We start from the raw sequence: 24,844 nt of genomic DNA, 5'->3' as shown, positions 1-24,844 counted from the left end.
GTCAGTGCAGTTCATAGAAGAAAGTCTGCGGGAGTCCTCTACTAGAATGGACTAACATGCAAATGATGTACATGCCACTTATTAAAGTGAAGGGAATTGTACAAAGGTACAGAAATCCTGTATAATCCAATATTGTGTAATGTAACAAGTTTCAAACAGTGTAAATGATATAAACTACTCACAAAAAGTTAGGGATATTCTGATTTCAGGTGAAATTTATGGAAAATGTAAAGATTTCATGTTACAGTGATATATCATGAAAGTAGGGCATTTAAGTAGAAGCATGCAATGGTAACTTCTTCATCTCAAACAATTTATTGAAACAAAAGCTAACAACAGTGGTGGGTGTATACCACAACATAAAATGTCACTGTCTTGATAACTTGTCAATTGTTAGGCATAGTCTTGGTCTTATGATGTCAAAATGTGAACAGCTTGATGATAGAGGACTGTTTAAATACAAATAGTCATTGAACCAGAAAATTTGGTCGATTCAGACATGATCCATGAATCACGTTGTGATTTTTGCAGTTAATCACCTTGTTAGAGAACAGCTCGTTATGCAATAAGTAGTGAAATATTGGACAGTTGGACATGTGCATTCAAAAGTTTAGAGGAGGTCAAATTAAGTTCACCTGTAAAGGTTATAGAGCATTTTAGGTGCATTCTGTAATTTCACCTATAAGTTGAATATCCCTAATTTTTATGTAAGTAGTGTATATTAAGATAAATACGCTCCATTGTATAAAATAGTGTTCTGACAAATGTTTTTTATTATGCATTACTCTTTGGCACATCATTAGACCAGCACCACAAAGATTAAGAGAGCTGCATGTGTGGTAGCAATATTCCATTAAAATGAAACCTTAGGAATGATTGATTTACATTTCGTCTCCAGGTTTAGAAACGAATGCAGATTTTTGACATAGTTATGGAGAGTGTCTTATGTAGCCTTTCACTGTTACACTAATTGTGTGTAAACATGTAAATACTATGGTTACTGTTCTTTGTTTTATTAATATTTTTAATATTAATTCAATGGCAAACCTGGCTTTGGTATTATCTAACACAAAATATAATTGTACATTGTAAATCACATTATATAACTACACTAGACTGAAAACAAACATTTATAACTTAACGACTAAATTATCCATCTGAACAAAAAAAACAAACAAAAAAACCCCCACTATGTAATAGTGTGATTGAAGGACATTTAAAATGTTGAAACGACTAACAGATTGTGCTTGAGTTTGAGTTTACAAATTGTCGCAGGCTATTTTGCAAAATTAAATACTAAGTGCATAAATTCCATCAGTCAGATAAAAACCTGAAACTTTTTTTTATTCTAGTAGTTCAACAGAAGCAGATGTATATTCAAGTGCAGGCAATTGAAATTTTAACAAGAGGAATTCAGGGACAGAAAAATGAAGGGAAATAACATCTGCTTGATCACATAATCATTTTACATACAGCATAGATACACTAAATGAATATTAAAGCTGTTTAGAAAGGAAATAGCTACATTTATATACATTGAAATATTTCTTAGGTCAGTGTACATAAGTGTTATAAGTGGTTCTTGTTTCTTTAACTGTGAATTCCATGTATGTCAGTTATCAAAAATTGGTGGTTTGTTTGTTTGTTTCTTAGATTTGGCCCAATTGGATCATTTTCAGAACACATGTGACAATCAAAAACAACATACAACTTCATTCATAGTGGCAAAGCATTTAAGGAATATTTCTCCTTCAACAGACAGTTGTCCAAACATTGGACCACTCTCTCAGCAATGTACAGTCTTTAATAACAATATGCTAAAGCTACAGTTAACTGTAAAGTTATATACAATCATTATTGTACAAACTGAAACTAAATAAAGAGAAATGTCACTGGCATCATGTCAAACTATTAGATTACACTGAAAACCTGATCTTGAGAAAGCTTTGACGCAACAAGTCATACTAAAACAAGAAAATCTATCAAAAGTGTGTGAAGTGAAAGACCACAACCATACCATATTACACTGCCTTACATGCAACTAATCCCTTGCCTTTATCAAATCATGTTAGTGTGAGCTTATGATTATTATAACCAGTAACTAAAACACTGCTACAGGTCACTAAAAGTCACCTCTGTCATGTTGCATTGAAGGACCTTGAGGGTAAACACATGTGAATCATGCCTTTTAGAGAAGCAAAAAACAAAAAAATTAGACACAATAAAAATGCTTCTCCATCATCTCAGTTGACAGATGAACAGCTTGAGGTTCAAATTTCAGGGTCATAAAACTTACAGTCCTACATCTCATCTAAACCGTAATCTTCCTCAGGGAAGTCTCCCACAGTCACAGTCAGAGGCTTCACAAATGCACCATATTTGTTCTCACATTCAAAGTACTGCTTCCCTTCAACGCTGCAGAGACATAATTTAAAAAAAAAAAAAATATGGACAAGGTTAAAGACAACCAAAAGACCAACATTCAACAGAATGCATTAATAAAAAATAAATGATAGTGCTCTTACGTTCCATTATGTTTTCCATGGGGCTCATCGTACTTCACACCCACCCAATATCCTGGCTTAAAATCTGTCGTACCTGCAACAACACTGTTGGTTAGTCACAATCTTAATTTGTTAGTCTTTACAATCTGTTGAAAACCAGTTAGAGAAAAAAATGCACACACACAGTTCTTTTATTTTATTAATCTTGGTCAGATGTTGTATTTTTCACCTCTGTCTTGTGTGTTGATTGCAAGATCAGAGATTGATAAATGTGGGCAATTACTCACCTCAGAAGAAAGTAAAAAGAAAAAAAAAACTGTTGTACTGTTGTAAATGTTTAATAATTAATCTGGAGTTTAAACTAGCAAAATAAAGTCTTTAACAGCTAAACAGCAAAAACGCTAAACTAATACTAAAAATCTTCCTTCTGCTTACATAGCTTGTGTAAATGAGCATTATTCACCATAAATTACAACAAAGACTACTCTGCTGGAGATAAAATCTTCAGTAGCACAGGACTTACACCAATGTCTTAAAAAGTAAGCAAGCTAAGCATTATGTACACTTACCAACATACATGACTGTGCCAAGCTTTGTGGGCTGCCCAGGGACCTGCACTTTGCATCGGCTGCCAACAGAAATGGAATCAGCAGCTGCTTTCTGTTCTTCCTCCCGAGCATCATTCTCCGCTTTCTTCTTGGCCATTTCCTCCTCATTAAAGTGACCAATGCGATGTTTCTTCATAAATGACCTTGCTGTGTCTAAGCGATATAAAGTTAGACAGTATTAAACAAAAGACACTTTAAAAGCAAATTGAGGATGATGCATATGCTGTGCTATTGAATGGGGTTAACCAACTTCAGAACATTTGTTCTGAATAATAACAATTCAAACATTGTGTGTGTACTGTGAGAATATAATTTAAAAGGAAGTTTAAGTAGGGCAGACTGTACCTGTTCTCTTACTATAACTCTCATCTGAGATTTCAAACTTCTCTACTTTGGAAACATCAGCGAACTCATCCACCCGACCTCCACTTCTGTCAACAACCTGTTGTAGAAACCAATTTCAAGATGAGAAAAAGACAACACCTAAATAATAATTTCTTTAATTTTTTAAATCCATTTGTTCACAATAACCATACAGATTCTTACGCCAACACTGATTGTCTCTACTCAAAATTGGTTAGTTGACAGTCTGCAGCCTGAACTCACTCATTTGTTAATGCCATAGACCTCTGTTATTGCCAAAAACAATCTTAAAACCTTATTAGTCATCCAGGCAGCACGCTGACAACTAGCCAAACATGAGTAAAGAGAAACAAGAAAGGCAATTGTAAGCGTTTATCCTTACTGCATAATCCCAGTATGGTAATTTAAGTGTTAACAGCAATTGCTTTTTAAATACTCTGCTTTTATGTGAACGTAAGTCCTCATTAGTACAAAGAATTTGAAGAAGATCATTATACTACATACATGTATTCTGCAGTCATCATCCACAGGATAAGAGCCCAGCAAGGCTTCATTATCATCCATTTTCTGCAAAAACTCGTTAGAGACATTAAATATCTCCAGATCCATGAAGGAGGCAGGTGTACCTACAACCATCTCCAACTTTCCCTAAATGCAAAACAAAAAAATCAATTTATTGTAATATAAACTTTAGGATATATAACAAAAAGAAGCAAGGAACTAAAACATTATTTCAACATGTTATAAGAATTTAGATATAGCAAAACCAAGCAGTAGCGGTGTGTAATATATATAAGGTCTGTATGAGGGAATATATAGTAGGATTAAGCTTACCTTCAGTTCTCCTATGCTTATCCCTTTATTGAACCTCCGCTGCACTTCAAATGAGGAGATGGTGCTTGTTAGGCGCACATTCACGATGGGGCTGGTAACTATTGTCACTCCGCTGTCCATTTTTCACAGTTTACACCCAACTATTTAACAAATTCTGAAAGAATCAGACACATTTATTGACATTGTCGGTGAAACTGATCAATTAGCTTACAGCTCTTAACAGATCCAGTATCTCATTAAAATATAAGAGTTCCGATGATAGACTAACGTTATATGTAATTGCAGACAGCTGTAGCCTTTACGCACTGCTGTTTAACCTACGACAGTAACGTTAACGTAACTTACTTAAATGTTCTCGCATTGAAACAACAATCTTTCACATTTTACACATTCTTTCCAGTTTTTAGACAATTTATTAACTGAGCTATTTTAACTACCATTATATATTTTATGATTTGGATCTGGCTAGCACTGGGTTAGCTGTTTGGCTAGCACAACAGTCACGTTCGATTCACTGAGGATGCTCGGCGTAACAGCATGGTTGCCACAATTACTTACAACTATGTATTTCTCTGCGATGCTATTTCAAAAACCTTTCAACAACAAACAACTGGTATCTGTACCACAATTTAACGAGATACATCAATGACTACTGTGATATAATGAGAGTAGAAACGGAACATCTAGTCTTACTCTTTGCTCTGCCAGAAAATTAGTCCCTCAATTCCTGCTACGCCCAGTTCTAGAACGTTCTGCCCGCCTCCAGCCCGGAAAACACCAATCGCTTCGGTGTATAATTGCGTTCAACCAACAGTGTTACCATACGTAAAAAAAGAACCGCCTACTTGAAAGAAGATTGGTGTGATCAATAACCAATCATCAGACGGGAGTAAATCCGATGTTAAATGTCCACACGGCGGCGCTATCTTCCAGTCTAAATCATGAAGCCTGCACAACTTTTTTCGGGGATTTGTTAGGCAGGACATATGTCATCAGCCATTTATTGTATGTGTATGAGCCAACCAGGGTTTCCTCTGTTTTTTTTTGTTGATATTGTGTATTGTGAGATTGTGAGAATTAGATTAAGAAGTGTACGTATACGTACTGATGACATCATATGGCTTTGATAGTTTCCCTTTGTAGTTTATCTTTTAAGTTTGTTGTCCAGTTGTCAAGGAAACAATGTACAGCAATGGTTTGGAAATAAGGGAGTTCAGTTCACCTCGGCTATTGAAAGGAAAAGACGTGGACTACAAGAGACGGTAACTGCAGCAGAGAAACTGATTTCAGGGTCGTGGGGACCGCAAAAAGGTAGAAGTGAAAGGGTTAGTGTGTAGCTGTGAGGAACACGGTTTCTTACCGAGTTCTTTGGGTTTAGCCATACTTTGAGAAACGGGTTTGTGAAATTATTGTTTGTAAACTTGGATTGTAGAATTAGTCCATTATCGGCCAAGTTGAGAAATGTTCAATGTTCGTCATACAACGATCTCTGGAGATACGAGTAAGATCGCCTCTACAGTATGGTTTTAACTTTAATAGCGCCATAAAAGCAAAACAATATATATCTGTGCTTTATAAATGCATTGATCTCCAACCAATAGTTGGTCAATACGATATTTCTTCCAATGCCATATCAAGTTTATCAGCTATAGTGTAAGAGAGTGCGGGTCCAAGATCCGTAGAAATTGGGGAGGGTTGCGTCAGGAAGGGCATCCGGTGTAAAAACTGTGCCAAATGATCCACTGTGGCGACCCTGAACTCACGGGATAAGCCGAAAGGAAAAAATAAAAATAAAAAAAAAATAAGTAAGAGAGTGAAATATGATATTATTCATATCATTCTAATCGTCTATGTCTTTAAATACAAGTGATTTTTCAATGGTAAAGGCCTTTTTATAATGAGAATTGTCCTAACTAAAGAACACAACATCAGCAGAGAAGGGAATATTCCCACATTAACATTAGTGTTCATATGCCCAGAATGAGATATCGTGTGTGACTTATCTCTTTCTTGATAATGTATCAAGTATTAAAAATAGTGAAAGTAGGATACTTTCACTATTTTTAATACTTGAATTGAAAACCTCCTTATTAAAATGTGATCCTATTAGTTATTAAATATGAACATGCAGTGGACTATTTCCCCAAGTCAAAGAAAAAAAAAAGAGGAGAGCATGTATGGGCAAAAAAAAAGGCCCACAGCCCCATAGTGAAGATTCACATTCCTGCTGAAAGAGATGCAGATCTGTAAACCTGCTTGACCTCATTCAAAGTCTCCTGCACGTCATGTACCTTATTACAAGACAACACACTAAAATGCTGGTGTCTAAAACAGTCACATATCTCTAAAGTTCAGCTCACACTTTTAGTTTTTATCATGATTAACAGTTTTCCTTAACGCCCCATACATGATATATCGACCTGCACTAACAGCACACACATATATATATATATACTCTATCACAGTATAGATTTCATACTATGTATTCAATGCAAAGTCAGTGTCGTTGCACTTGTCCCAAGTGGTACTAAACAGGTAACCAAGGATATTCCCTACTTTTAATGAGTGTAATGCACACCTGTTATGAAAATACAAAATGCAAATTAGACCTGCTGTATTAGTGTACTCAGTTGTGTGTGTTTGTACTGACAGTATTTGCACTGAGAAACCACATCAGACTTATCAAACCATGAGATCCTGTTGGAGAATTGCAATGACAAGTCTTACCTGAACAAACACAGGGAACTGCCTTGCAAAGGTGTTATTCACCACACAAAACAAATGTTATTCTTTTTAGGAATATCATGAGCAGCCTTAAGATAACACAAAGACAGGTCTGTATGCCTCCCCCAACCAGTTAAGTTAAAGTTTACATAGATATATATGGCTCACAATGCCCCAGAAGGGCAGAACACATTATTTCGAAAAACACTAATTCACAAAAGATATTTCACGAAACAAAACAAAAAAGATCATCGTAAATGGTGTAAACAGTTTTTACATAGCCCACACATACACACTGATGGTGGCAACTGGCAAGAAGCAATTTGGAGTTCGATGTCTTGCCCAAAGACACTTTAACATATGGACAGGAGGAGCTGAGACGTGAACTACTACAGCTGCACATGACATTTACCATAATACGACCTTTTGGGAAATACAATGACATTTCACGAAAAACACGGTGTTTCATAAAGAACAATAATAATAGCAAAACACAACATTTTACAAATCATTCCAGAAAAGATAGAGACGCACAAAAAGTCAACTAACACCTGTCTGTGCAGTCAGGACCCATTAGTATTAATTCTACCTGTTCTCTAAACTGGAATGTTGTTGTCATTTTAAAATGTTTTTGTCTTTTCAGAAAATGGTGTTTGCCTTTTTGCTTTTGTTACTGTATTTTACGTATATTTACATGTTGTGTTTTGCACCTTCAGGGCCCTAATGCCCAGAGCAGTTAATTCAAGAACCCAAGTGGACATTTTTGCAAGATGTAATAAAATTCCCTCAAGGTGTTTATATTATGTATCAATGTTTTATATGATAATTTATGGTCTAGCCATTTTAAAATGTCCTGCTTTTTCTATAAAAAATGTAAATCATTTCAGTGATGTTCACTCAGAACTGGCATTTTAGGAAACCTTCATTTTAAAGATATGTAACCCTACTTTTCTGGATTGTGTAGGATTCTCCAATGTCTCTGGGCTTTGTGTAACAGTTTTTGGCTGCAGTCTTTTTTTAATTAACACCAGCAGGGCACCAGAGTGCAGAACCAACTTTCACTGCTCTCTGGGTTCACTCTCCTCCAATGTCACACATACAACCGTCTCTCTGTAACCTGGGGAAGGTATGAACTAGAGTTACTCTTAACAAAGCTGACACATTGAGCTTTTAAAATGTACACATTCCATTGTTTAAATAAAATATTAAAGCACTGTGATGAAGTAATCACTGTAAATACAAAATAAAATGAATCCATCTGTTCAACATTATATCAGAAACATATATTTATAAAATATATAGATTAGCTGTGTCCAGCAAAGACACAAGGGTGGAATTAAATATCAGTAGAATAAAGTTAAATATTCAAAAAAGCAACGTGTGTAGTAACTAACGTTACATAGATAACAATACTATTACTACATAACAAACTTATGAGATCCCACTTTTGACATGACATTTACATTTAACATTAGACATTAAAACAAATCATAAAAACAGTCGCCATTATAGTGCAAAAAGTCTGAAACTGCCACTTATGTCAGTGGACAAAAAACTTAATCTGCTACACGTTACAGCGTCTTTAATGACAAAATCTAAGTACTTAACACATAAAAGAAGACTAAACTAAGACGTTTAGTCAAGTAAAAGCCGAGTTATGAGTCAAATGGGAAAATGCGTGCAATTTCCCAGCACTGTCATTAAAAAACGTTTATACGACAAGAAAGTGAAAAACCTCCACAGAGAAGAACACTGTTGCGGAACAGTACAGAATACATTTGCACTGATACATGTACATGTCTCGATTATGTTCTAGGATCACAGAATTAGGGGTATCAAGTAACATTTGACAAAAACACTAGTAGTAGTAGTGTGTTAGAAAAGGGGCGTGGCCGCTTTTTGCAGGCGCATTCACGGGTTGTTCGACTGGTGGAGAATGGGAGAGAGCGCAGCGCTGCGGAGGGAGGGAGGGAGAGAGGAGGAGGAACTACGGGTGGAAAAAAGTTAAAGTAAAAATGGCTTCCTTGTCTTTAGAGTCTACAGAACAATCTGAGAACAGCCCAGAGGAGCCAACTAAAACGGAGTCCAAAGAAGAGAGAGATCCGGTCCAAATTTCGGAACAATTACTGCAGAGTTTCCAAAAGTCGGCTCTGAGTTTTTCCACTGACCAAGTATCATGTCTCTGCGAGGCCCTTCTGCAGGCGGGCAATGTGGATCGCCTGTGGAGATTTCTATCCACCATACCTCCTTCGTCCGACTTGCTACGTGGCAACGAGACCCTGCTGAAGGCCCAGGCACTGGTGGCTTTCCACAGGGACGAATTCAAAGAGCTGTACGCCATCCTGGAGAGCCACGACTTCCACCCGTCTAACCATGGGTTCCTGCAGGACCTGTACTTGAAAGCCCGCTACAAGGAGGCGGAGAGGTCCCGGGGCCGCAGCCTGGGCGCAGTGGACAAGTACCGGCTCAGGAAGAAGTTCCCCCTGCCCAAAACAATCTGGGACGGAGAGGAGACCGTGTACTGCTTCAAAGAGAAGTCACGAAATGCGCTGAAAGAGTGCTACAAGAGCAACAGGTACCCCACTCCGGACGAGAAGAAAAACTTGGCCAAAGTCACCGGACTGTCCCTCACACAGGTCAGCAACTGGTTCAAGAACCGCAGGCAGAGGGACAGGACTCCGTCCGGGACCCACAGCAAAAGGTAAATCCAGCAATGCTTGGAAAACATCCAGTTACTGCGCATTAATAGTCTTTTTTTCTTATTAGATTTAATGCATTTCAAAAGCCATCAACCTGGGCTATGGTCTTTTCTGTTTATGTAAGAGTTTGTTGTGTTAAATAGCAACAGCCAATGAGGTTACAGAAGCTGACTGACCGAACCCTAATATTAAACAAAGCCTGCAGGCCTGCATTGGGTTGCCCAGTAAGAGAGGATACACATTAAAGTGTCAAAGTGACCAAAATGACCAAAAAAACTTCAGTCATTGAGACTTTGGACAAAGGCGCTGACTTTTCACACATCTGAGACCAAGAGCATGTTGCTTTGTTATGAAATGTGAGATCCAGGCACCCACCATCGGCTCCAGTTTCCTGAAATCCTGCACCATGCTGCAGGGCCTGCAGAGCTTACACTAAGGTGGGCATGGCAAGAAAAGTCTTGACACAGACACAGTTGAAATCACAGTTTTGGTACCAAGAATTTCATCAAGCAGTGGGGGGTGGGAGGCAAACTGTGAGGAGATAAGAGAAAATACAGCAGACTTATCTTATCAGGCCGAAGGGTTTCTGGTGGTCTGGCAGAAAGTGAGTGTGAATGTGAATGGTTAGGATGTGCTACTTACTAACACACATTAACCACACATTAACTATACGTCTTTGTGCAAGGTTGACCTCAAAACATTACAATTAAACAGCATCATCTCCTAATGTCATGAGCTAATGTATTTAAATCATTAGATGTATTCCAGATGAGCACCGATGAAAGCATTTTGTGCACAGCACCAAACTCCTGTCCCTTTGTATTTAAACCATTAAACTTTCCTCCATTTCAGTGAGTCTGACGGAAACCACAGCACTGAGGATGAGGCAAGCACCATGGATGACACTCCTGACAAACCTGAGGATTCTGCCAGCTCCACAGCTTCCATCATCTCTCTCTCTGCAGTCCCCTGTAGCACAGGAGGCCAGCTCATCCTCAATGGGTCCAGTGGCTTCCTCACAGCCTCTCAGCCACTGTTGCTCAATGGAAGTTCTCTGATTTCTGGTGCTGGTACTGGGGTCATAATTAACGGGCTGAGCTTGAGTGATTGCCAAGCAGTCACACTGAGTCCTGTTGCTGCTAGCTCTCCTTTGATACTGAACGGCACTCAGGTAATAACCAAACCTGGTATCAGTCTGCAGCAGCCGCAACAGCAAGCGGTTTCCGTGGCAGAGCAGGAGGGTTCATCCATGGAGGCCAAACCAAGCAGTCTCCCAGCTGTTGTTCTTAATGCTAACACCACGCCAGTCTCAAATCCTTCGTCCGTCATCTCTGTTTCTCTGCAAGCCAAGACAGACAGTGGCAATGAAATGGATTACATCAGTGTGCCTGTATCAGAAGGCAGCAGCATGAAAATATCCTCATCTTCTTCGTCTTTATCACCCTCTTCACCAACTCTGTCCTCCCCAACCAGTCTCTCGTCACTAGCAATAACACCAAACACTCATGAGTCCCTGGCCCTCCCAGGCTCTATGTCCTCACCAGGCATGGTCCTATCCAGTTCTGCTCTGCCTCTATCCAGTCAGCATGGGGAGTATGTCGTCTTTGCCACTGCCAGCTCCCAGTTAAACCCTTCTAGTACCATGGTTTCCTCCAGCAGCACCACCCCTCAGGTCTTCACTCTTCCCCAGGTTGTGCCTTCCATCCAGGGTATACCAGTATCCCAACTGGTCCAGCACTCTTCAGGAGCTCAGGTGTCCCAGTGCCCTCAGCTGGTACCAGTATCACCCCTCTCCTCACCAGCTCCCCAGCTCCAAAGCCACCAGACAATGAATACAGACACCCGACTAGTGCAACAGCAGCAGGAGGCTTCGACAGCTTTGCCCGAAGGTGCAGCAACTATAGTCTCCATTTCACAGCTTAACAACAATCAACTGCCACAGCGAATGGCAAACCAGCAAGGGGAACAAATCACAAACTCCACACCCAGCAAAATCCAAGCCCCACATGTCATTTCCATATCTTCCCCAACACAAGTAGTTCCATTCCCCCAGGGCAAAGGCACAACACCAACACAGCTAGTCTCCCTCTCCATGCCCCAGCTGGTCCCAGTCTCCTCCATTCAAACTTCCTCCACCATCTCCTTTCCTCAAGTTGTACCTGCGAGTCCTTCTCTCTCCATACCCTCCGCTGGGGTTCCCTTACAGATCCTGACATCAGCTTCTGCAGCTGGAACAGTCACACAGAGTCCTTTCCGGATAAACCAGCTGAGGCCCATTCAGAGTGTGGGCTCCCCAACCAGTGTGGCCCCTGGTGTGCAGCTCCTTAACTCTGGAATCATTCAGCTGCCCTCTGCTCCTTCAGGTAAGTCAATAGATATTTGCAAGTGAAGCAGACACAGCAGAAATTTTTCATATGTGATGATTTGACATTTTTCTTTGCTATATGTGATATAACTCAATATTTTGACTGGCCAGAAATTTCTGACACTGCACCACCTAAAAGACAAACTCAGAATGAATAAAATAATTACTTGGAGCCATAATAGCAAGTTTATGCATTAACGTTAATTTAGTAGGAAAGGATCTTACTGTGTAATTGTTTGATGCAATATTATGTGTATACTAAGGGTCCATATCATTGTAATGCAACTCGCGCCAAATCAACGTGCAGAACACGTTCCGCTGTGGTGACCCCTGAAGGAACAAGCCGAAAGCTGTTGATCTTTGAAACAGATACTAAGACAGACTAAAATGTAAAACGTGCTTGATGTTTTTTTGATGTTTTGATGATGTCTTGATGTTGATGTTTTACTTGTCCCTCTGCAAATTTATTTCCTGTCTTTGAGTATGATTGGTAAAGAGCTCTATTGGTGCTGTTGATGCCACATCTCTGGTTTTAATGATGTTTCACGGTTGATTGTTGTCCATTCATCATTTATTACCACTGCAGGTAATCTTCTCCTTGGTGGAAGCCCCTACCTGAGTGTCCAGCAAGGCAAGCTGATTCTAACCATCCCGGCAGGCATTCAGCTCACCAGTCTGCCCCTGAAACCAGTCCCAGAGGCTTCACCCATCTCTGCTAATGGAGTGAATCCTGTTCTCACCTCCTCAACCCCTCCTCTAGCCTCCCAGCCGTCAGCCCCCATTGTCCTCACATCATCTTCCCTGAACTTCATCAATTCCTCTCCATCATACTGTGCTCCAGAGAACTCCCAGGTACCTGTTGTTCCCTCCCCCCAAGCACTGGACCAATCAGTCACCCCTACAACTCCAAACACTCTCACTCCAGAAAGCATGCTCACCCTCAGTCCCATGTACAGTGGGGTGACGCCCAATAATCAGTTGTCCCAGCCTGCATGGAGCCCTGCACCCCTCCCCTCTTCAGCAAGTCTAACTCTTTTTGATGCCCGTGGCAAAGGCGATCTACCTGTTGACCCGACTTTGTTAGGGCTACCTGGAGGAGTGTCGCTGCTCCTGGGAAGCCCCTCTCCAGAGCATGATGTGGAGGCCAGCTCACCACTGGAGAATCCAGAGGAGATAGATGGGGACTCCAAGATTCTTGCTCAACTCCAGTCTGTCCCTGTAGATGAAGAGCTGGGCTTGTAGTCTGTTTACCTCACTGGCTGGAAACTCTTATGTCTCTAAAAATGAAAATGGCAAAACATACAGTAGGTTAAGGAATGTGCTGTTTCTTTTTTGTGTGTGCGATTCTAAAGGTTTTATTCCAGACTGTCATTTGTCTAAAACCTTTTCTTCAGATTTTTTGATGTTAAACATTGATATTCTTTAACTAAGGCCTGATACCATTGTGGTCTTTACTGAAGCTGTATTGACCACGGACGGGCAGGGTTCCATGGGATATTCACTAGCGTCAGAATAAACCTGAGGGTTTTGCCAGAGACTTTTGTGTCGAAATCATCAGTTCCAGCATACAACCCAAAACAGATTTTTGTGCTTGGCCCAATTATAGGTCCTGGTGTTTAAAAACAAAACACATGATTTACAAGGTGCTTACACTCTCAGCTCTTCTTTGCATTTTTGTGGACTATAGAGGAAGCTCAGCTGGCAGTATAATCCAATACAGTTCTACACCAGATCATTTGGCAAAGGGGCAAGTCTACCAACACTCCTGTAATATAGTAAAGTTTACATTCTCCACAAATAAAATATATCTTTTAGATAATTTAAAGAAATTCTGTTTCTTGAGGATTGTTCTTGCAGAAAAGTATACAACAGTATTTCATTGTACTACTACAACTAACTGCATTCTGGATTTAAACATGCAGCCTAGTACTTACAAGTGTACTGTTTTTTTTTATATTTTCTACAGTTTTTAAGTCAGAAGACTGCCCATCTTCAGTTGAATGAATCAATAAACACACACACATCCACACACAGGAAATAAAAGGCTTTGTACTCTATGCAATGTATATCCAGTACTTTATAGGACACTATGTGGCACAGTAGCCGAGTCAGAAAGCCAGTACATCTGGGAGACAAAAACAAGCTTTGATATGTTGAGCTTTTAAATGAAGCATAACAGTGCATCACACTAAAACGTTTGCTGTGATCCCACTAAATTATATTTGTTGTGAAATGCATCCAGAATCTCTGTTTGGTAATATTGATAAGTGCCTTATATTAAAGCTGACAGGTTTTAATGTTTCTGTTACACGTTTAGACTTTATGTTGAGTTTTACAGTTGCTATATAACCAGACAATTTTATGGATTCAGTTTTCTGCATTGTGTTTGATTTCTAGTCGGACATGTTGTAACAATTTTGGCTGCATAGTTATAGCTCTGTGTCCTCTTTTTGTATATTTTGCACATTTCATTCACAAAATGTTTACGCTGTGCTGCTGTGCTATGACAGTGGTTGAACTCATATTCTGTTCTGAAGTGTCTGATCCTGTTTTATTTGGACCTTAATAATTGACGAAATGGCTAAAAAGACTCCTCATCCTGTGAGGTTTCCATTATGATAACACGGGCAGCGGTCAAACCTTTAGCCAGTTATGGTACATAAAAACACACTTCAGCGTCTCATATATTTACAATAATGGCCTTTGTGTGTGTTTTTTTTATTACTATGTTTGTCTCATTTGTACATTTAATCTATTTAAAGCATGTATCAATCAGTTCCTAGTTTTAACTGAAAGAAAATGAATTATTGTGAAAAAGAAATTGCTGATAGGAAATGATATTCATTTTTTTCTTGGAAGGTCAGATTGTTGTGCACACTGAGGTTTTACAATCTAAGACTACAGGTATTAAATCAATTCTAATGGTAGACAGGTTAACCCCTGTTAATACATTTTAAGGCCATTTCGTCTCAGCAAATGGCCTTAAAATGGCCAGGGTACAATTGTAAATGATTTTTAAATTGAGTCTGAATTCTCCTTAACATTTAAATGAGTTATGGGTAAAGGGAAATGTAAAATATGATATCTTATGTTTGTTTATATGAGCCATTTCTTACCAAAGTGTAATGCTGACATTGAAGCCTATGAGGGCCTATGCACATCTGTACCCCTACATGTGTTTGAAGCCTGGGATTTGTTTTTGCTCATCCCTCCTGACACATGACTCACGACTCCATTTTTAACCAAAGATAATGTATTTTGATTGACTTTTATGATAGTTTTTAAAAGGGATCATCTGTGTCTGTCATTTAAGATTCCTGTTTTCTCTCTTTTTTTTTGTATTCAAATGCATTTTATTTTTTATATTACATGATATTTTAATAAACTACATTTACAAAGAGTGTCTCAAGCATCACATTTTGAAACTGTGAATTATTTGTCAGTACTTAAAGTTTTTGTCAGAGGTTTTTGTTTCTAATTTGTCAAAAAAATATTATTCAAATGCATTTACTTCCCGTGCTGGCAAACCACCATGCTCTCGTTCTCCCTCTTTCTGGGTGAATGCCAGTACAATATTAAAAGTTCAAAATGTGCGTGAGGGTGTGCATCCATGTGTTTGTACAGGACGGGGAGGGATGTATGGTGTGTTGTTATAACCCTGATGGTCTCAGGTTACCTGTGAGTGGTTTCTGTTGGGGCATGGTGATGAGCAATGGTAAACACACATGCACATTTGCTTAGTTTGAGTTCATCTACAGATGAGCCACAGTGCTCCACAGAGTCTTCAGCTCTCTGCAGTAAAAACTTAAAAAGAGGTTGTTAGAACATATTCACAAAGAAACTTTGTTCAGCTTGCTGCTCTGGAGTTTTGTGGGCCACCACCCTCCATCTAGGATGATCTTCACAGCAGAGCAGGTGGCTTGTGTCTGCGAGGTCTTATTGCAGACTGGTTCCATGGATCGACTCGCTGGCTTCCTCGTTACTCTTCCTTCTGCTTCTCTCTCCTCTTCTTCCTCCTCTTTTGGCTGCCCCGGGGAACTGGAGAGTGTGCTGAAGGCTAAGGCTGCTGTGGCCTTTCACCAGGGGCGCTTCTCTGACCTCTACACACTACTTGAGGGCTTCCCTTTCTCCCAATGCAGCCACCCACTCCTGCAGCAGCTCTGGCTCAGAGCTCACTATGCTGAGGCTGAGAAGCAGAGGGGACGACCCTTGGGAGCTGTGGGGAAATATCGTGTAAGAAAGAAGTTTCCCCTGCCGCACACCATCTGGGATGGAGAAGAAACCAGCTACTGCTTCAAAGTAAACAAAATCTTATTTTATCCTAAAAATGCTCCCAAGCTGTTATTTAGCTTAATTTCAGGTGTTGACTACATTGTTAAAAGTACTACTTTTATTTTACTTAGGAATTTTATGCTACAATATACTTCCACTTGATCATATCTGCCAGTGCATTTTCTTTAATCTATTAATTCATTAATCAACTAATTGTTAGTGCTTCACAGATGAGGGAAATGTTTTTGTCATTGCGATTACTAGTTACAGATTAACATAATTAAAAGCAGGTCTTATTGTTAAACTTTGCTCCATAGCAGCAGCCACATTAACCCATTTATAACTATTAGTATTGCTGCTGGTGTATATTCACTAAAGTGAAGTTTGAATAAAATTTGTATTTTTAACGGATTATTTATTTGTCATATTTGTTAAATAAATGGCAATAATCCAACCGTCCAACCGTTTGTTTGTCTATAATTTTAATGTCAGTTTAGGGAAGCCACACCTCCCAGCATCCTAGGGCCTAACCAGATGAAAAGGTATTTTAGGTGTCTTTTTCTTGATTTATTTATTTTTTAATCATACTATTGTAGGATCATAATAGAACGTGTCTACTGGGCCTCGGCCCAGAGTTTGAGGCTTGTTGTTGGAAAGTCAATTACTAAGTCAGCTATAAAGAGACAAAAGAACCAAACACAGATGCAAGATGGTTTCAAAAACACCCACTCTCACTACAAAGAGCAGAAAATGGCCCCCCAAATCATTTAGAGACACAATTACTAGAAAGAGATCAAAAATGTCTCAAAGCAATGTAAATTGATAACAAAGATACAGATAATGAAAAACAAAAAGACTACAAAGCCATGAAAAATGATCGTGGAGAAACACAAAAGGAATAGAAACAAACATCACCTCATGTTGCTGTTTTTATTGTTTTATGTCTCGTGTTTGGGCATCTTGCTCTCATCTAAGAAGAGTTTTCAACCATTTACTCTTCAGATGTGATTGTGTTGCGTTAACAACTGTTTGTTCAACATATACAGGAAAAATCACGGAGCATCCTGCGGGACTGGTACCACCTTAAACCGTATCCATCCACACAGGAGAAGCGAGAGCTCGCAGCGGCCACTGGCCTGACCACCACACAGGTCAGCAACTGGTTCAAAAACCGCAGGCAGAGGGACCGCACCACAGACATCACCGGGTCAGTGACACAGCAGCAGGTCACTTGCTGGGAAATCTCTTCATTCCAATCATTTAAGGTTTTCCCCTGTAACAGCATTTGATTTTAGCGAAGACTGTGATATACCATGACTTTAAACGGATAAGCTTCTGTGTCAATTAAACATTTGTTTTTTGTTTATTTTGTTGTAATAGCCTTACATACTAGTTGTGAAGTTAAATTGGTCCAAAATCGCTAAAAATCTGCAGTATTTGTTGACTGCAGAGTGAAATGATTCGTGAATCCATCAGAAGTGAGAGGAGGATATTGTCACTCAGGGAATGGTTAGTCTGATTCATAAATACTAGGACAATGATACGTTTTTGGCGGGTTCTCAGCCTCTGTAGACCACCATATTGTAGACCACCACATTGTAGACCACCACATTGAATTTGAAATGGAACATTCAAGATGTGTGTGAAGTCAAGACGTTCAGCTTTAATTCAAAAGGGATTGGCCAAAGTGAGAAATAGACCATTGAGGAATTGTGTGACATGGAAGTGATGAAAACAAACATAAAAACTGCAAAAACACTGGGAGTGGCCAATATAACAGCTTGGATCATTCTTAAGAAAAAGATATTAACTGGCAAGTTCAGCAACAGCAAACACCCTTGAAGACCATGGAAGACAACTAAATTGGATGACAGAATTGTTCAGTTCATGGTGAAGAACCCTTTCACATTTAGCTAACTCTTTATGAATTAAATACAGAGGCCTCACAACAAGGTGCAAACAGTAATGCTCACAAACAGAAAGGCCAGATTAGACTTTGCCAGAAAACACCAAAGAAAAAGCCTCCCCAGTTCTGGGTTATTGATGACTGATGATGATTCTTTGGACTGATGAATCCAAGATAAACTTGTTCCAGAATAACGGGAAGAGAAAAGCATAAAGAAGAAAAGGCTCATGCTCCAGTGCATTCAAACATCAGGGAATGTATGGCTACCAATGAACCCGGGTCAATGGTGTTTATTGATATGCTGAGTGCTGATGAAGATAGCAGGATGAGATCTGAAGCTTATAGAACCATAGTCTCTGCTAACATTCAGCCAACTGCTGCAAAACTGATAACACACAAATGTATATTGCAGATGGATAATAACATATACACAAAAGATACCTAAGAGAATTAGAAGATCTGAGGCTAATTGATCAATTCAAGCATATCAGAGAATAGAAAAACTGATCTTTATTCCCTAAAGTCCAAATTAATACCATAAAATAGTGGTTTATGTAGCCTACAGTACAAATGATCACATATGAGAAGCTGAAACATTAATTTGATTAATTTATTACAGTAAGTTAACCTGATAAATTCTGTTACATGCCCAGGTTCATGTGGACCAGGATTACGAGAAACCCTGCCTCTCTTCACGTTAAGGAGAGAAGTGGTTGACAGACCTCGGTGCCCCATTGGTTATTGTATTTTATTTGTTGATTTTTTTCTTTGCCATTGTTGTACGATTCTCCAATTTAAGAACAGAGCAGGTGGAAGTGGAAATGTTGGCTTCAATGCTTTTTAATACCACATTATCATCTGTAAAGCGCACACAAGAAAAAACTCTTTACAGTTTAAATTGTCTTTGTAATGGTCTACAGTTGCATGTAGACACTCAAAAGTTTTGTTTCTACAATTTGAACGTTTTTATCCAGCTCATATGCAGAGTAACACCACCATCTTGTGGTTAAAATAGGATAAGGGTTGATCTTCAATACTGGTGTGAGAATCAAGATGCAGTGTTCATCCCCCATTTTTGTGACACTTTTCCTCTCTTCTTTTAGTTTTCTTACAGCTGGCAGTGGAGGACCTTCAGGAGAGGTTCACCCTCCCTCACCTCTAGGGAGTTCACATCCAAAGTACTACTGCCCTCCACCCCTCTCTCATCCACCACCTCCTCTACGTCACATGTGTAGAAGCCTCATCTGAGTCTGCTCTTCTAATATTTGTAACCTCTATTACTTCACTGTTTATTTTTGATAGGTATTCTTCAAAAGATTTTGCTGCTTCTTGGCAGCGAAATGTGGTGGTAAAACAAACATTTTGCAAGTAAATTTTATTTAAAAAATGAACGAGACATTGCACAATGACTTTAACACATAAAGAACGACAGACAAGGCAGAAATTACATGTAAGCATCTTTTGGCTGGATTGACTTTAACATACCCTTTCACAGTTGTGCTTTAAAACACTGCAGTGGATCTCCACACTTTGTAAAATCGCTCACTCACTCTGATACATGATAATCCCACATGGTATAAAGCTCAAACATTTTTTAAGGAGGCTGATGATATGGGGTCATACTGGTAACATGTTCCTGCAAGTACCACATTTACAGAATTTTCTAGCAACGGCACTGTCAGTGTTTTTGACTTTTGCATCCAACTGAATAAAAACATAAAACCTTTCCTGTGACGTAAAAGAACATTTGTTGGATTTTGAATGTAATAACAGAACACTGACACAGGATGTGCAGTATAACCACATATTAACAGGTTTTAGGGCTGAGAAGGTGAAGTCAACAGAACCACTCACGCGTGAGACAGTGTTCACACAATAATGGTCTTTAAGAAGAAATTCTTGCATTTCCATCAGACTAATGGAACAACAGAAAGGGCTAGAATTTTTCTTTCACAGAAATGAATCAAAAATAGAATTTTAGAGTGCTTTTTAATTCATAGTCATATTGCCTAGCTGCTCCACAGGTACCAACATTTTAGTTAAGACTTCACATGTCCAGGCAAGAGTCTCTGATCCTTCCATCTCATAAACCCTAAGACACTGGTTAGTCCAGCAGTGACTTGTGCTACATTTAGCTGGTATCCCAGTTCAGTTTTCACCAGGGTCTTCACTTGTGCACCTGGTCATTTATACATCGCTGGTACTCCAGTATGAGCTGAACGTGAGAATCTGACAGCAAAAATATCGGTCAAAGCATGGGTTTAGAAGCCCAGGTATTCAGCCAGAAACACAGCCATGATCTTAGTCAGGTTCTCTGCAGTGGGGCGATGCATGTTCTCCTCTGTGTCATCCAGCGTATGCCAGAACGGTGGGAAGGGAGTGGAGATGACATGTAGCACAGGGACCCCTAGACGAAGAGGAAAAGAGCATGGTGATGATCATGAGTGACAGAAATACTACACGGCAAAAACTACAATATAAACATATATACCAAAAAAAAAATAAAGGTTCTGAAACGTTTATGAGATCCCTAAATCATAATTACAAGATCTGTATCTCGTAATTACAAGATGTATTATTCTGTCTTTGATAATTATGAGATATGTATCTCATAATTAGGAGATAATGTCTCTAATGTTTTCTCTTTGAGGAACGTGATGTGCCACCATATTAAGTGAAGCACTAACAATTAGTTGATTAATAATTTAATAGATTAAAGAAAATGCACTGGCAGATGCAGCTTCTTAAAGACCAGGATTTAATGTTTGAGATTGTTTTCTCTCTTCACTGATTACTTAACCACTTTTTAAAAACGTATTACTATTTTATGCACAAATTAAAAGTGCACATAAAAGCAGGTGGATAGGAATCCACCTAGTGATATTACTCACCTTTGTGAAGGAAGGGGATGTGGTCATCCTGTACAGGTCCAAAGTACACATCCTTTCTAAAATATGCCTGCTCTGAGGGGTGAGACATCAAAAGACCCAGTCGATGGAGTCTCTTCTCTGAGAATGAGTGGTGAAGGCAGTGTGAGGACAGACAATGCAGAGGGATTTCAATATTCATGAGTACTAAGAAAGTTACAGGCAGTGTTTACCGGCAGAAATCAGACGGTCAAACCAGCGCGCTGTGTTATCAAAGTGGTTTGCAATCAGTGGATCAGGACCACCGAGCAGGTCTAGCAGCACAAACAGGTCCTACAGAGAATGTGCATGGTAAGTAGTAGTTACAGTGGTTAAATGTAACATCAAGTAACAGTACTTTTGCATGACTACATAGGAAACACTGGGGCAAAAATATTAATGTGACTAGATTTGGATGATGATGGGGGAAAATGTGTATTTTTGTACAGAACAAATACCCTTTCCTCACCACAGCCTGGAGCACGGTGGTGTGTGAGGAGCCTGCAGGGTGAGGTGTGTTGGCCATGCGCTCGGCCAGGTGACGCGAGCCGTACAAAGAGTCTGTGGCGGTCCATTCTTCAAACGACTCCTCGCCATCAAAAAACACCAGCTGAAGAGACACTGGAAGTTTCTGGATAGAAAAGAGGCCAAGTCAGAATAAAATACAGCAACAGCAACTGTGGTCTGTTTCTCTGCAGTGTTGTCGCAGTGTCTATGCAAGAGTGTGTGAGCATTCCCATGGTAACTACATTAATCACAGAGACACTGCTTTATACAGAAGACTAGTGCACTCCAAATACGGGGCTGGACTCAGCATTTTCTCTTATACTGCAGCCCTGGAGGCAGACGCATGAAAAGAATGAACGAAAAAAATACTGGTCAGCATCTCAGGCTTATTGTCACAGGAAAGAACATAGAAAAATTAGAAAACTCATCTATCAGCACCTGCTGAAACTGCTGTCTGTCTTCACCACTGCAAACCGCAATGTTCATGCACGTGTAACAAAAACACAACCGAACATAGAGATACCTGTTGTTTAAATGACTTGAGCTGCGCATCCAGAGAAGTCGCAAGCTCTAGAATCATAGCACAGGGCACTGCAGAGTCACTTGCCCCCAGAAACACCTTCTCTGGGGCCCGAGGGTCTGGAGGCAGGGACTTGGAATCGTAGTGGCAAGCCAGGATCAACCTCCGAGGTAAAGAGGGGTCCAGAGTGGCAACAATGTTGGTGAAGGTAACGTGGCCACGAGGGGTAGAGGACTGGAAGGAGTCTAGCTCTATAGACCAGCCAGCAGACAGCGAGGACAGCGTGGAGGTGATGTGCTAAAGGCAGAAAAGTTGGATTAAAAATGAAGAAGGAAAAAAAGAGCAAAGTGTCCATAGGAGAGGAAACCAAGACATACCTGTTGTACAGCCAGGCTGCCTTGTGTCCCTGGTAGTCGCTCTATTAGAATAGGCCTCAGGTGAGTTTCCCACAAGCGACTGCCATCCACCTGAGAGGCCAGACGACGGATCTGAGCTGCAGAGCACTTAGTGGGTTTGTGGGACAACTGGTGGAGAGACAACAAGAGGACTTGTTGTTATAGTACAGAACTGCCTGACGTCTCTACTGATTTTTCACATATACTTGATTCTTTTCCACCTCAGACTATTTCACTACTCCATGTTATAACTGTTTTATATGCACACTATTACTTAACTGATCTGTCTGACTCTAGACAGAGAGATTCTTCTTCTGCTGTTCTTACTCAGGTTTCTCCCCTTTCCTCTAAAGGCGTAATGTTGTTTATATTTATTTTTGGATAGTAACTGGGTGTCTTTGGGGATTTGATGAAACAAACAACCTAAATACGTCATGGCCCTGTGTATTATTTGTCATATTTTATTTCCAAAATAATTACTTAATTAATTTGACTTAAAATGGGCTATATAAATGAAAATTACTTCTGCTGACCATAAAGTATCAAAGAATAGTGCAGCGAAAGATGAAAAACATCAAAACCAAACCATCCCTGTTGAAGTAGCACCAGGGCAGATAGTCACTGGTATTTGCTGAATGAATACTGTCACTGCAGTATTCTGGTCCTTGGATGAAACAAACAAACAAATAACTGATCAAGCTAAGGCTAAAAATATTGATGGCCTTGTTCGGGAAATATAGAAATGTGGTTCATAATTTCCCAGAGCCCTAGTTTTATTAAAATTGTTAATTTTGTTCCAAAACGGCCACACAGAATCGGAGTATGTACACAGTGGAGGAACTGGGATCAGAGGATGATGATGATGATGTTTATATTTGCTTTAAAAGTACAGTACTTCACTTTGCTAGGTGCTTCCCCTATGTACAGATTTACTGCGAGATGTTATAATAACACAGAAGTCCAGACAATGCCACACTTGTGAGGTACTGTCAGGACCAAACTAGTCCCACAGCCGACAGGTTAAGTTGAAGCATCCGTGCTTAGTTGTCTCTTACCCTGTCTTTGGTCAGATCTGCGGCTGGCATATGGTTCACAGGTCCACTGGCGGTGTCGTTGGACAGGTAGACTCCCAGTACCACCGCCAGCACAAGAACCCCGAGGAGACATAAAAGCAGTACCCGGGCCCGGGGCATTCTGACCCGCTCACATCTGGGGAAAGATCCGCTGCCATTGCTTTGCTGCAGAGGCTTGTACCGCCGACTAGACCTGGGCATGACTAGAGATACACAGTGTCCCCGTAGGTGGCGTTCAGTCAGCCACAACAGCTACGTGTACAAACTGACTCGCAGTGTGATGCGGGAGGGACGTCCACACACAGGAAGTGGAGGAGGACGCTGAAACTGCAGCAGGCTCGTCAGTCAGCACCGTTGTCACATTCTCAATGCTCCGTAGTCTCGTTACAACAACCATACTGCGCTTTTACAAGTCTGCCGTGTGTGGTCCAAGTCTTCACTGGGGTTCAGCGGCCCAGGTCTCTGTAGACCTGGTTGACTTCAGACCTGTTTCTATCAGGTTAACCCAGGGAAAACCAGCATATTGCTCACGGAAAAACCAATGTGTTCAACCTTTAGCGACGTTTTTGCGCTTAGCGATCAGCAACCGTTTACTGCTGCTTCACAGTCATTTAACGCTAAACTACTACTACTCCTCCTAAAAGTTGCAATAAGGCAGTGACGCAGAAAAATTCTTACAATTCCTCTGCTGAAATTCATTTAAATATACAAATGTGACATCTTATCTTTTACAGGGCATCGCTGTAACCTCTGATGAAGTAGTGTAAGCTCTTCTTTGTTTTAACGGCGCTCACAGAACAGCTCTGTGGAGCTCTACCGCCATCCACCGACGGGAGTACAAACTACAGTTATTATGACTTTTCATTTTGTTTCATTAATGAGGTGATTAGTTGTAGAAATCGATATCGACTGATCAAAGTTAACGTTATGATCAAATATGTCATCATATTCACAACATTTTGTGGGTCAAGTTGCTCAAACGAAGTGAAGCGTGGATTTATTTCGTCTTTGTCACACAAAAAAATTTAACTTGGTGATGTGATGATAATATCTGCTTGGGGATTATCTCAGGGTATTTTGTATATAAGGTCGGAGAGATTGGGCCATTGGGAGAGATACACCTTAGATACACTCTGGACGTCGTCTGTCTCAGGCCTTGTTATGACCA

The 24,844-nt window shown here is 40.0% G+C and overlaps 4 protein-coding genes across 5 annotated transcripts; 2 read left to right on the top strand and 2 right to left on the bottom strand.

Annotated features, from left to right (window-relative positions):
• Positions 1 to 1,325: 1,325 nt before the first annotated feature.
• tbcb (tubulin folding cofactor B) lies at positions 1,326 to 5,092 on the bottom strand. Of its 2 annotated transcripts, none has more exons than XM_067508391.1 (7): positions 5,003 to 5,092; positions 4,310 to 4,463; positions 3,980 to 4,123; positions 3,458 to 3,554; positions 3,074 to 3,265; positions 2,526 to 2,598; positions 1,326 to 2,415 (listed from the first exon to the last, which is right to left on the bottom strand). In XM_067508391.1, the coding sequence occupies exons 2-7, from the start codon at positions 4,427 to 4,429 to the stop codon at positions 2,301 to 2,303; spliced, it is 741 nt and encodes a 246-aa protein (XP_067364492.1). In that variant the 5' UTR covers positions 4,430 to 4,463; positions 5,003 to 5,092; the 3' UTR covers positions 1,326 to 2,300. The 2 variants fall into 2 exon arrangements, with proteins under 2 accessions (XP_067364492.1, XP_067364490.1); XM_067508389.1 differs by having other exon boundaries at positions 4,868 to 5,008.
• Positions 5,093 to 8,975: 3,883 nt separating this feature from the next.
• On the top strand, positions 8,976 to 15,512 carry six5 (SIX homeobox 5). Its single transcript, XM_067508123.1, has 3 exons — positions 8,976 to 9,734; positions 10,585 to 12,095; positions 12,684 to 15,512. The coding sequence occupies exons 1-3, from the start codon at positions 9,049 to 9,051 to the stop codon at positions 13,337 to 13,339; spliced, it is 2,853 nt and encodes a 950-aa protein (XP_067364224.1). The 5' UTR covers positions 8,976 to 9,048; the 3' UTR covers positions 13,340 to 15,512.
• A 314-nt stretch (positions 15,513 to 15,826) lies between these two features.
• On the top strand, positions 15,827 to 19,646 carry six9 (SIX homeobox 9). Its single transcript, XM_067506448.1, has 3 exons — positions 15,827 to 16,396; positions 17,416 to 17,576; positions 19,379 to 19,646. The coding sequence occupies exons 1-3, from the start codon at positions 15,992 to 15,994 to the stop codon at positions 19,521 to 19,523; spliced, it is 711 nt and encodes a 236-aa protein (XP_067362549.1). The 5' UTR covers positions 15,827 to 15,991; the 3' UTR covers positions 19,524 to 19,646.
• qpctla (glutaminyl-peptide cyclotransferase-like a) lies at positions 19,634 to 24,478 on the bottom strand. The gene is made up of 7 exons (XM_067506447.1): positions 23,659 to 24,478; positions 22,586 to 22,732; positions 22,212 to 22,505; positions 21,651 to 21,812; positions 21,376 to 21,475; positions 21,167 to 21,283; positions 19,634 to 20,682 (listed from the first exon to the last, which is right to left on the bottom strand). Exons 1-7 carry the CDS (start codon positions 23,875 to 23,877, stop codon positions 20,537 to 20,539), a joined length of 1,185 nt encoding a protein of 394 aa, XP_067362548.1. The 5' UTR covers positions 23,878 to 24,478; the 3' UTR covers positions 19,634 to 20,536.
• Positions 24,479 to 24,844: the final 366 nt, after the last annotated feature.

The sequence above is a fragment of the Channa argus genome, chromosome 6, assembly GCF_033026475.1.
Source record: "Channa argus isolate prfri chromosome 6, Channa argus male v1.0, whole genome shotgun sequence".
In the NCBI taxonomy this organism is placed as follows: Eukaryota; Metazoa; Chordata; class Actinopteri; order Anabantiformes; family Channidae; genus Channa; species Channa argus.
This window is presented reverse-complemented; position numbering and strand designations above follow the sequence as displayed.